Source organism: Eriocheir sinensis, chromosome 16, assembly GCF_024679095.1.
Source record: "Eriocheir sinensis breed Jianghai 21 chromosome 16, ASM2467909v1, whole genome shotgun sequence".
NCBI lineage: Eukaryota > Metazoa > Arthropoda > Malacostraca > Decapoda > Varunidae > Eriocheir > Eriocheir sinensis.
In genome coordinates this window covers 11,284,026-11,296,919 of record NC_066524.1, presented here as the reverse complement: position 1 = coordinate 11,296,919, position 12,894 = coordinate 11,284,026, and the positions used below count along the sequence as shown (strand labels likewise).

The following is a 12,894-nucleotide window of genomic DNA, read 5'->3' as shown; positions in this document are numbered from 1 at the left end:
GGTTTACCAGAAGACGTTCCAACGAGAGGTCTTGTAAGTGCCTTGATGAATCCGTCCCTAGATCAAGATGTAATTGTATTGTAGGAGTAACATGAGATCATTTTTAACCCTTTGATTGTACGCACCAAAGCAACTAAAGCTAAATCTACATTGTGCCGTACTCTGAAAAGCTGAGGTATAAAATTGAAACAATCAAAATATGGGTTGCTCATGAATTTTTATAATTTTTTTTTTTCTATGCATCAACTCACTTTCCCAGAGTTGTCCCCTCCCACCCCTGACCCACAAGTGCTAATTGAAGTGGTGCATTGGTAACGGCAACACGGCCTGTGATTGTACTTCCCACACTACTCTCAGTACTGTGGGAGTGTCAGGATGCAGTGCATCAGTTGTGACAGCAAATTGGCAAGATAATTTTTGCGTTGGCTCCTGCTGGTCCATTCCTCCTCGCCGCTCTGCCACACAGTCCCAACACCTATCTCTTCCTCTCATGTGTCACCTATAGCTAACATATGAGATGCAGAGATGGGTGTTGGAACTGTGTGGCAGAGCAGAGGGGAGGAAAGGTCCAGCGGAAGCCAACACAAAAACAATCTTGCCAGTCTGGTTTCACTATAGACTTCCTTGCTCTCCTTCCAGGCTCTCCCCCTCCATCAAGAGTCTAGTCATCCTGTAGTCCATTCACTGACGCTGGACCCCTCCTAGCTGGGCAGACGAGGACACTGCTGGTTGGTTGGTTCGTGGGGTCTGACGTCTCCATTGCCCAACACAGTAATTTTAGTTCAGAAAATATTCTCATTTCCTTTACTTAGCTCGTCTGTTACTCAAAACAGGAAAAATTGGTTGACATCATTGCATTAGGCAGCGATTGTACAAGTATAACACTATTTTCAGAACTCACTGAGGCAAAAAATTGAGTAATTACTGTGAAGTCAAGAGAACAGCAATTATTACTATGCCACTTTTTACAAATCCTTCTTTGTCTCCTTTTGTATCACACTAAAAATCTGAAAGCACCATTGTATTCAGGAGGATTTTATGTACAAGAACAAGCATTTTCTTCAAAAATTTATTCCATAATTGCTGGAAATATCAATACAGGTAACTCAATTTATGCGAGTATTGTGTCCTTGGAGAGGTCGCATAAATCAAAAACAATGTAAATCAAACAAGAGGTAGGTTTCTATTGAAAAATAAATATTCACTTCATTCAGTGGAGAGAGAGAGAAAGAGAATGTATCCATATCACCGAGATATCCACTCAGGCACTCTGTCTCAGCCTCACTCGTGTGAGGAAGAAATGAGGGACACCATGAGCGACTGGTTAATATTGGTACCGGTACTGAGCAGTCTGGAACCGGTACCATACCGTATAGCTGGTACCGTTAGTACCGGTACCAGTACCTGCCCACCCCTATTGTTGAGTAGCGTGGCAGCGTGGGTACTGTATTGTTGTTCAAGTGGCGCGCGGGAAGAACTGAGCTCAGCTGTGTAGCCACGGCGCTGTGTGAGTCCAGTTGCGTGAGACATCTGGTGGCCACTCCATAAAATATCGCGTATAAGTGAAAAAAATGTGTAAATTAAACATTTATTTGGATTTTGGACCCCGCATTATTTAAAAAACGCATAAACCAAACTCACGTAAATCGAGAGTTACCTGCAATAAGTAAAAAGTGATTATACACAATACATGTTTTCTGACTTATTGTTAAAAAACTAAATCAGAAAATAACAGTAATGTGTATCATCACCATTTGCTTATTATTGATCTATCTATCTATCTGTATCTCTGACACCCTGCTCCCTCGCGGGAACTTCCCTCCAGGGGGTGGCCACGACAGAAGCGTCTCCATCTCTCCCTGTTCTGGCACTCCCTCTCAGCACACTTAATCCTGCTACTTCCAACTCTCTCGCTCCAGTACTTACTCACCCTATTGATCCACTTCACAGGTGGTCTTCCCCTGACACCCCCTCTCGCAATCCTTCCCTCATACACGCTTCACCCACTCCACACTCCACTCTTTTCGCTGTCACACCCATACCAAACCGCTTATACACGCTTTCATTACTTTCTCCATCCCATCCTGACACACCACATGCACCTCTTATATAACTTATTTCCACTGCGCGTATTCTCAATTGCTGTACTGCATTCCATGTCCACGTCTCTGATGCATAGTGTTGATAGCTGCAGCATTTATGGAGCAAGACATTTGATCTTGTACATAAAGTCCTCCTGAACATGATGCTACTTTCAGGTTTTTATTGTGATATAAAGAAGACAATGAAGGATTTGAAAACAGTGGTGCTCGATAATCATTACCCTCATAACACTCATGGTGATTACTTTTTGCCATTTTGAAAATAGTTATAGTTGTACAATCACTGCCAATGATGTCAACCAATTTTCCCTGTCTTGCCTAACAGGCGAGATAGGCAAAGAAATGTGAATATTTTCTGACCCTCCATGAGCGTGTTGGACAATGGAGGCGTCAGACACCCTGCCACCAACAGCAGCGCCCTTACCTGCCTGGTTAGGAGCTGATGATAGTGTCAGTGAATGGAATAATATAGCAGAGCCCTCTGCCACCAACAGCAGCGCCCTTACCTGCCTGGTTAGGAGCTGGTGATAGTGTCAGTGAATGGAATAATATAGCAGAGCCCTGTTTGAACTGGGACATTCACCAACAAACCTCAGGTGAGCGGAAATACTGAATGATGTGTGTGTATATTTCTCTGTTCATGGCCATAGTTGTGTTGTGGGTTGAATTATAACCACAGGTATGTGCTTTCAATTTTATTGTTAATAAACTCCATATTACAACAACAGGTTTGTTGTTTGCGTAAAAAAAAAAAAAAAAAAAAAATTCTTAGTGGGGAGAGTCGATGCTCTTACATTTCCTCTTAGTGGGGAGAGTCAATGCTCTTACATTTCCCCTGTTATATAACCAGCCACACTGCTAGTCACTTTGGTGGGTCGCTGTGTCCAGTGGCACAGTGCCCCTCCTTCCCTCGCTCCTCCTCCTGGCTCTCGTAGTGTGTGCTGCGGAGTAGAGGGAGGGGAGAGGCACTGACATAGAAATCCTTGAGTAACATGTGTAATAGAGTTGATCTTCCTTGACTTGTCCCTCTGTTCTCTACGAGTGAGGGTGGAGGTTGTGTCCCATCTTGTCCATCACATCTGCAAGGAAGGTCTTGGTAAATTCAAGGCTCCCCTCTGCATGTTAGGTGTGCATGCTCAGGAGCCAGTCAACATATGCCCAGCCACCCCAGGCCACCAACGTGTCAGAAGGGGAAGAAGGTATCTTGGGGATTTAATGGTTTTGAATTGCCCACATACTGACTAGCATGGCAGACCCGCAGTGTCCAAGAGCAATGTAATATGGGGTTACAGCAATTTTGTTTCATATTTTGTAAGGTTAAGAAACTTGTGAATGATTGGTAGTCATTCAGTCACACCAGGCGAGCTTACTGGCAGAAAAATTCTACCCAGATGCTTGAGATCCAAGGCTGTATTTTGACACCTTATGTCTTTTTAGTATGTAACAAGTTCCTTTAATTCTATCTATGATGTGCAACAAGTTATCCCACAAACAAGGTTCTCCCTTATAATGTGCAGTTTGCAAAATGATTCCATCAGTCTCAGGCACACTGACATGCTACTCACTAGATGGGCAATTAAAGATCAGTAAACCTCTCAAGACATGTTCACCCTTCTGATACGTTGGTTGCTTCGGGCTGCCAGGCGTATGTGAATTTAGAGTAGTGTTGCACTTGCCCAGAACACACTTGTGAGAATTCAGATGGCTGTAACTAATAGGAAAGTAAAACCAGAAGAAAATTAGTTGTGCAGATTAGAATGATCCCACTCTTATTAACTCTTTACCTTACAGCAAAAAATGTAGAATGAACTCAAAAAATTTAATAAAGGAATGCAGCAAACGTCCTCTTTTTCTTAGCCTTAAACAAAAATATTACACACACAAAGTCACCACCAAGGAATGAAGGTGCAAACAACTAAGGTGGGCAGAGTCAGTGGCTTTAGAACCTGTGAACAGAAAATGTGAGACCACAGCATCACAACTCACCTGTCAGGAGATACAGAAGCCAAGCACAGACGATGATGGTGGTCGTGATGGAGTGATGAGACGGTACCTCTCCTCTCCCTCCCCTCCCTCAGTCACCTCTCATCACACCTGTGGAGGAAGACCGACTGATTGGGGTATGCTGATGTGACGCAGGCAATGATTTCTATCTATATAAAGGGTGATGGAAGTCATGGTGGAGATCCGACACCCTGTTCCATCTTGACCTGTTCTGGCACTCCGTCTCGGCACACTCAATCCCTCGCCTACCAATACCAACTCTCCGATACTGTCCACTCCATCTATATCGCTGCTCTTCTTCCCCTCACACTACCTCCATCAAACCTGCCCTCATACGCTTCAAAGTCATCTCCATTCATTCTCATCATGTGTCCAGACCATCTCAAAGCAGCACACTTCACCCATTCATTCACTCCACAATCCACTCCTTTTGCTGTTATACCTACACAAAATCTCTCATATACATAAGCCTTCCCTCATACGCTCTTCAGAAAGTCATCTTCATTCACTTTCATCACATGTCTAACTAAATCCTCTCAAAGCACCACACCTCACCCATTCATCCACTTCACAATCCGCACCCATCACTGTTACACCCACACCAAGTCTCTCATATACCTTCCCTCATACACTCTTCAGAAAGTCATCTTCATTTATTTTCATCACATGTCTAAATAAATCATCTCAAAGCACCACACCTCACCCATTCATCCACTTCACAATCCGCACCCATCACTGTTACACCCACACCAAGTCTCTCATATACCTTCCCTCATACACTCTTCAGAAAGTCATCTTCATTCACTTTCATCACATGTCTAAATAAATCATCTCAAAGCACCACACCTCACCCATTCATCCACTTCACAATCCACTCCCTTCGCTGTTACACCCACACCAAATCTCTCATATACATAATCCTTCCCTCATACACTCTTCAGAAAGTCATCTTCATTTATTTTCATCACGTCTAAATAAAATCATCCACTCACCCATTTATCCACTCCCTTTGCTATTACATCCACACCAAGTCTCTCATACACATACTTTCATTGTCCTCTCCATCCCAGCCTCACATGCACACCTCCTATAGTTAATTTCCACTGCCCAATATTCATGACTGCTGTGCTATTTTTCGGCGTCCACATGTGATGCATATGATAAAGTTGAGAGTATAATGCTGTTTACTCTGCCTTTTTTTAGCCTCCATGCTCACATTTCTTCCTTCCATTAACTTTACAATGCACCTAATACCTGTTTGCCCTTCACTGCTCTCTTCCCTCTCCCAACATGCTCCCTTCCTTGCACTGAATGGTCTCTATATGGTCAAACTCAATCATTTCCTACCCTCTCCCAACATGCTCCCTTCCTTGCACTGAATGGTCTCTACATGGTCAAACTCAATCATTTCCTGCCCTCTCCTGACATGCTCCCTTCCTTGCACTGAATGGTCTCTACATGGTCAAACTCAATCATTTCCTGCCATCTCCTGACATGCGCTCCCTTCCTTGCACTGAATGGTCTCTATATGGTCAAACTCAATCATTTCCTGCCCTCTCCCAACATGCTCCCTTCCTTGCACTGAATGGTCTCTACATGGTCAAACTCAATCATTTCCTGCCCTCTCCTGACATGCTCCCTTCCTTGCACTGAATGGTCTCTACATGGTCAAACTCAATCATTTCCTGCCCTCTCCCGACATGCTCCCTTCCTTGCACTGAATGGTCTCTATATGGTCAAACTCAATCATTTCCTGCCCTCTCCCAACATGCTCCCTTCCTTGCACTGAATGGTCTCTACATGGTCAAACAATCATTTCCTGCCCTCTCCCAACATGCTCCCTTCCTTGCACTGAATGGTCTCTACATGGTCAAACAATCATTTCCTGCCCTCTCCCAACATGCTCCCTTCCTTGCACTGAATGGTCTCTACATGGTCAAACTCAATCATTTCCTGCCCTCTCCCAACATGCTCCCTTCCTTGCACTGAATGGTCTCTATATGGTCAAACAATCATTTCCTGCCCTCTCCCAACATGCTCCCTTCCTTGCACTGAATGGTCTCTATATGGTCAAACAATCATTTCCTGCCCTCTCCCAACATGCTCCCTTCCTTGCACTGAATGGTCTCTACATGGTCAAACAATCATTTCCTACCCTCTCCCAACATGCTCCCTTCCTTGCACTGAATGGTCTCTACATGGTCAAACAATCATTTCCTGCCCTCTCCCAACATGCTCCCTTCCTTGCACTGAATGGTCTCTATATGGTCAAACAATCATTTCCTGCCCTCTCCCAACATGCTCCCTTCCTTGCACTGAATGGTCTCTACATGGTCAAACAATCATTTCCTACCCTCTCCCAACATGCTCCCTTCCTTGCACTGAATGGTCTCTACATGGTCAAACAATCATTTCCTGCCCTCTCCCGACATGCTCCCTTCCTTGCACTGAATGGTCTCTACATGGTCAAACAATCATTTCCTGCCCTCCCAACATGCTCCCTTCCTTGCACTGAATGGTCTCTACATGGTCAAACAATCATTTCCTGCCCTCTCCCAACATGCTCCCTTCCTTGCACTGAATGGTCTCTATATGGTCAAACTCAATCATTTCCTGCCCTCTCCCAACATGCTCCCTTCCTTGCACTGAATGGTCTCTATATGGTCAAACTCAATCATTTCCTGCCCTCTCCCAACATGCTCCCTTCCTTGCACTGAATGGTCTCTACATGGTCAAACTCAATCATTTCCTACCCTCTCCCAATATGCTCCCTTCCTTGCACTGAATGGTCTCTACATGGTCAAACTCAATCATTTCCTGCCCTCTCCCAATATGCTCCCTTCCTTGCACTGAATGGTCTCTATATGGTCAAACTCAATCATTTCCTGCCCTCTCCCAATATGCTCCCTTCCTTGCACTGAATGGTCTCTACATGGTCAAACTCAATCATTTCCTACCCTCTCCCAATATGCTCCCTTCCTTGCACTGAATGGTCTCTATATGGTCAAACTCAATCATTTCCTACCCTCTCCCAATATGCTCCCTTCCTTGCACTGAATGGTCTCTATATGGTCAAACTCAATCATTTCCTCTATCCTCCCAAGCTAGATTTTGTGATGTCATGCTATCTACCCTAAAGTCTAAAGTCTGCTCTCTTGCTCTCAAATCCCATAGCCTTATCCAGGAATTGTAGAGGAGAGGCAGACAGGACTAGGTGGAATGAATTTAACCCAGCAGTTGCAGGGATCATGTTTCTTAATGGTCCCTCCAAGCGAGAAAAATGAGAAAAAATCATCACTCACACAAACCATTTCATAATATATATCAATGCATTTGTGATCAGTTTATGCATGGTATATTTTTGGGGGTTTATATCATGGCAAAAATTTGGCCTGTCGCTGCTTCACGGTAAAGCCACAAATTTAGGCCATCGCTGCTATCGGGTTAAAGCATTTGCAAGATCAGGATAAGTACACAGAGGTGAAGAACATTGGGAAAGATCTATCCAGCTGTAGTGATGGCTGAAGATAAGTGAATGATTTGAGAACCAATGAACAAGATATACACAAAACCACAGCCTCACGTATATCAACTTACATGCCGGGAGATTAATGAAGCGAAGGAGAGGAGGAAGACCGACTGTTTGGGGTATGCTGATGTGACGCAGGTAATGATTTCTATCTATATAAAGGGTGATGGTAGTCGTAGTGGAGATCTGACACCCTGTTCCAACTTGACCTGCTCTGGCACTCCGTCTCGGCACACTCAATCCCTCGCCTACCAACTCTCTCCAATGCTATCCACTCCATCTATATCACTACTCTTCTTCCCCTGTGCTGAGCAATGACCTATCTCTCATCCTTAGTGGGTGAAGCGAACACTGGAGACTGTATACCTCACCTCACCTTTCCCTCTCCTCTCAGGCACCTGCCGCCTCATCCTCGTCATTGCATACACCTGTTGACAATAAAAAATGGTAGTGGAGAATAAACACAAAGAAATGCATTATGTGTAGTCAATTACCTAGAGTTAGATCATGTAAATAAATTTTAAGTAATTTCACGTCATTCACTATTGTCTCATCACGTGCTGGCCTCGCAGTCACCAGTCATTACCCTCCCCGAATGCGTGTGTGTGTGTGTGTGAGAGAGAGAGAGAGAGAGAGAGAGAGAGAGAGAGAGAGAGAGACTGCATTAGTTGAAATATCCAGTACAATACGCAATATATAGCCAAATAAACACGCTCCCTAACTCTTAATTACTTTTCCCTCTCGCTTCCTTGGTGAAAAAGTTAGCATGCCTTACAAATTCCCTGGCGTGGGTTCGAATCCCAGCCCGGCCAGTCGGCAAGCAGCTCACGCAGCTGTTCATCCTCTCTCGGGCTGATCGTTAAATGAGTAACTGGCGATACCTGGGGAAGGTAAACTGTGGTAATCCGAATATTACAGTGGCCGTGTCCCGGGGTAATGGGTTCTCACCCAACAGAGGCTCTAAGAGTAATGCGACTGAGATGAGCACTGGGGTCATGCGCATTTAGAGCGCTTGTTCCCAACTCTCTCTCTCTCTCTCTCTCTCTCTCTCTCTCTCATGTTCTCCTTTCCTCTCCTCCGTCTCTCCAGCTCCCCCCCTCCCCTCCACTTCCCCTGAAACTACCTACTGGACCCTCCCCATCTCCCTCCATACCTTCTCCTCCTCCTCTTCACTAAAACTATCAATTGTACCCTCCTCAACCACCCAATGAAGAACGAGAACAAGGCAACAGGCAATTACTCATCAAAACCTGGCAGCCATTAACAGTCGCTAATTAATTTATTCTACGCTTATGGAGGCTGCTCAAGGACAAAAAATAAATAACAGGAAATTTAACCACCACGCAGCCACCGAAGAAAGAATATTTTAGTAACCACTTCATTATCGACGCCTGTGTAATTACTTTATCATTATTGCCAAAAGTGGTAAAAATTAACTAATGATACTGTATAGAACAAATAAGTCACGATATGAACGGACCTTACACAACAGACATGAAAAGGTCAAGTTGGGGTCATATGATAAAGGTGCGCGTGGGCTCTGTGCTCATCTCCGTCACATTGGCCCTTTAATCCCAAGACACGGAACATCTGGGTTACCACAGGGAACAGTTTGCCTAACCCAAGGTTTCCCCAGGTATCTTTTTCTCGACTAGCCCGAAAGAGAGGATGAACAACTGAGTAAACTGCGTGTCGAATGTTCGGACCGGGATTCGAATCCAGGTCGGCGGTTTCGTAGGTCGGCGGGCTAACCACTTCATCACCAATAATAATACGAGCAATACAAATAATAGTAGTAATGTGATTAAATACCTTGCTTATCGAGATGAAGCTCAAATACCAATAGTTTCAATAATAAAAAATATCCTAATAGGCTACAAATTACTTAGCTTCTATGAGATAAAAGCATATTCCAGTAGCTAATAAAATAGTTGGTTTCGGGCAATCGTTTAACTGCCTCGTTCGTAATTAGTATCAATATAGAGGCACGTAATTACTCAAACCTTTCCTAATAACAACCATCACCAATTAAGACAAAGTAACACCAGTTGGATCATTAACTCATGCTGACTAACAAAAACAAACCACTAACACGAACTAAATAATTACCACTCGTCACTTTCAATTAAAACGAAATATCAATTGTATCATTAACTCCTGCTACTACCAACACATTAGCGCTAGCAATCAAACCACTAACTACCCACAATTAAGACCAAGTAACACCATTGATAAATCATCAACTCCTGCTGCCCTGCTCACTTCCTATAAAAAAATAACATCCTCACATTTACACAATCCTAACGTAATTAACTTCCTAGTATACCGGATTCCTTACCCACATAATTACCTGCTAACATCATCTACTTACTACCTACTAACAACTGCTTTCTTACATATTAACGTTACTAAATGAACTGCTTACTAACTTAACTACTTCCTAACTTCATCTCTACTTCTTCACTAATAACAACCCATCCTAACAATAACACATTCGTAACACCACTAACTACAAACAAAATTACTTGCTCATCAATACGTACTAATTACCTCTCTAAATTAACCACTTCCTAACTACATCTCTGCGGCAACACTACTAACACAACACACCCTAACGCAAACACTCAACACGGCACCTCTTACACGAGTCTTACCTGAGCCCTGGACTAATTGATATCACGGTAGGTGCGTCAGGTGAGGTCTACACACAGATACACACACCTTCCCTCCTCCGCGTCTTGAGAGAAACAGAGAGAAGGAGCAGATTCTATATACACGCATGCGCTCTGTTCCTTCCCCCTTCCTTCCTCCTCTTCCCTCTTTCTTTACTTTTCCCCACCCTTTACCTCCTCCCTGTCTGTCCTTCCCCTCCTTCCTCTCCTTCCCCTTCCTTCCATCATCTTCTGTCCCCCGCCTCTTACCTCAATGTCCTTCCTTCCTTCCTTTCATGATTCTCTTCCTTTCCTACTTCTCCTTATATTTGTTTTTTCTTCTTTCCTTTCTCTTTTCCTTCTATTCCGTCACTTCCTTCCTTCCTTCCTTCCACTCTCTCCTTACCTTCCTTTCTTCCTTCTTCCCTACACAGTTCAATGACCGCCTCTCTTCACCCCCACCTCTCTCTCTCTCTTTCTCTCTCGTGTCAGACTCGTTTGCTGGTTATATAGTTATCTGCTGAGAGAGAGAGAGAGAGAGAGAGAGAGAGAGAGAGAGAGCAGGGTGGCACTCCCGCATCAGTAGTGCCAGTGCCAGCGAGAGAGACGGAGAGAGAGGGAGAGGGAGAGAGAGAGGAGCAAGGGAGAGTGAGAGTGAAAGGAAAAGACACAAATATGGTGAGCGTAGTGGTGGTGATGGTGGTGGTAGTGGTGAATGGTGGTGGTGGTGGTGGTGATGGTGGTGGTAGTGGTGAATGGTAGTGGTGATGGTGGTGGTGGTGGTGGTGGTGAATATGGTGATGATGTTTAAAGTGGGGATGTAGGAGGAAGAGGAGGAGGAAGAAGTGGAGCAGGAAGAAGACTATAGTATATACGTAAATAAATAATATATATCATTAAAATAATATTGTTTGCTCCCTAATATGAACATGATGAGAGAGAGAGAGAGAGAGAGAGAGAGAGAGTGCAAGTTTGGTACACGGCATTCTCTCTCTCTCTCTCTCTCTCTCTCTCTCTTATATGATGAACTCTTTCCTCCCACACTAAATGCTCCTTTCCTCTCTCTCTCTCTCTCTCTCTCTCTCTCTCTCTCTCTCTCTCTTGATCTGCCTTTCCTCCAGGTCAGTAAACAATGACTCATCCCCTCCTTCCCCTGTCCTCTTCCCCTCCCACTCCTTTCCTCCTCCTCCTTCTCCCCTTCCACATTTCCTAAGGTGGTAACTCTCCCGCTGGTGCTGATGGGGGTGCTGGCGACGGTGGCGGCGGAGTCTTGGGCAGCAGCGGCGACGAAGGTGGGGCCGGCGGCGGCGGAGACTACGGTGGAGGCCAGGGCGGCGGCGACGGCGACGGAGATGGCGGCGGAGGTTGGGGCAGCGGCGGCAACAGTGGCGTGGCAGGACAGCGGAAGGAACGTGTTGATGATGGTGGCGGATGACGCTGGCCTGGAGCTGACGGTGGGTGACACACACACACACACACACACACACACATACACACACAACTTGCACACTGAGCCTCACCTGCCCCCTCCCCCCAGACCTACGGCAACACGGCCTGCCGCACGCCCCACCTGGACGCCCTTGCCAGCCGCGCCACGGTCTTCTCCCGCGCCTTCACCTCCGTCAGCAGCTGCTCGCCGTCCCGCGCCGCGCTGCTGACGGGACTGCCGACGCACCAGAACGGCATGTACGGCCTGCATCAGGGTGTGCACCACTTCTCCTCCTTCGACGGTGTGCGCAGCCTGCCGGGCATCCTGGCGGCGCAAGGCCTGCGCACGGGAATCGTGGGCAAAAAGCACGTGGGCCCCGAGGACGTGTTCCCCTTCGAGTTCGCCCACACGGAGGAGACGGAGAGCGTGATGCAGGTGGGCCGCAACATCACCCGCATGCGGCAGCTGGTGCGCCGCTTCCTGGCCAGTCCCGACCCGAGGCCCTTCTTCCTGTACGTGGGCTTTCACGACCCGCACCGCTGCGGCCACACGCACCCGCAGTACGGCGCTTTCTGCGAGCGCTTCGGCGACGGCTCGCCGGGCATGGGCACCATCCCGGACTGGCGGCCCGACGACTACGGCCCCGATGACGTCCAGGTGCCCTACTTCGTGCAGGACACGCCGGCGGCGCGGCAGGACCTGGCGGCTCAGTACCGCACCATCTCGCGCCTGGACCAGGGCGTGGGGGCCATGCTGCAGGAGCTGGGCCTGGCGGGGCACCTCAACGACACGCTGGTCATCTACACCTCGGACAACGGCGTGCCCTTCGCCGGGGGCCGCACCAACCTATACGACCCCGGCGTGGTGGAGCCGCTGCTGGTGTCGTCGCCCGCCCACCCTGCGTCCTGGGGCACGACCTCCCCCGCCCTGACCTCGCTGCTGGATCTGACGCCTACGGTGCTGGCCTGGCTGGGCGTGCCCTACCCCCGCTACTCCATCTGGCCCCACCAGCCGCCCGTCACCCTCACCGGCCGCTCCTTGCTACCCTTCCTCGAGCCCCAGGGCGGCGCCGACTGCCAGGCCTCGGAGCACGTAACGCGGCGCGGCGGCGGGGCGGCGGTGTTCGGCAGCCACGAGGTGCACGAGGCCACGATGTACTACCCGATGCGCGCAGTGCGC

At 47.1% G+C, this 12,894-nt stretch overlaps 1 protein-coding gene and 1 long non-coding RNA gene across 5 annotated transcripts in view; one reads left to right on the top strand and one right to left on the bottom strand.

Annotated features, from left to right (window-relative positions):
• Window positions 1-2,846: 2,846 nt before the first annotated feature.
• On the bottom strand, window positions 2,847-10,416 carry LOC126999289 (uncharacterized). Of its 3 annotated transcripts, none has more exons than XR_007753212.1 (4): window positions 10,290-10,397; window positions 8,012-8,063; window positions 4,089-4,196; window positions 2,847-3,181 (listed from the first exon to the last, which is right to left on the bottom strand). It is a non-coding gene; the product is annotated as an uncharacterized LOC126999289 (long non-coding RNA). The 3 variants fall into 3 exon arrangements; XR_007753211.1 differs by having other exon boundaries at window positions 8,007-8,063; window positions 10,290-10,390; XR_007753213.1 differs by lacking the exon at window positions 8,012-8,063 and having other exon boundaries at window positions 10,290-10,416.
• Window positions 10,417-10,834: 418 nt separating this feature from the next.
• The window catches only part of LOC126999287 (N-sulphoglucosamine sulphohydrolase-like), a 3,702-nt gene continuing 1,642 nt past the window's right edge, over window positions 10,835-12,894 (top strand). Inside the window, exons 1-3 of one of the 2 annotated variants that reach the window (XM_050861697.1) lie at window positions 10,835-10,964; window positions 11,408-11,740; window positions 11,824-12,894. The exon at window positions 11,824-12,894 is cut by the window's right edge and continues 1,642 nt beyond it. In XM_050861697.1, the coding sequence (XP_050717654.1) occupies window positions 11,525-11,740; window positions 11,824-12,894 (1,287 nt within the window). In that variant the 5' untranslated portion in view covers window positions 10,835-10,964; window positions 11,408-11,524. The remainder of the gene's footprint in view (window positions 10,965-11,407; window positions 11,741-11,823) is intronic. The other variant, XM_050861696.1, reaches the window with a different exon arrangement.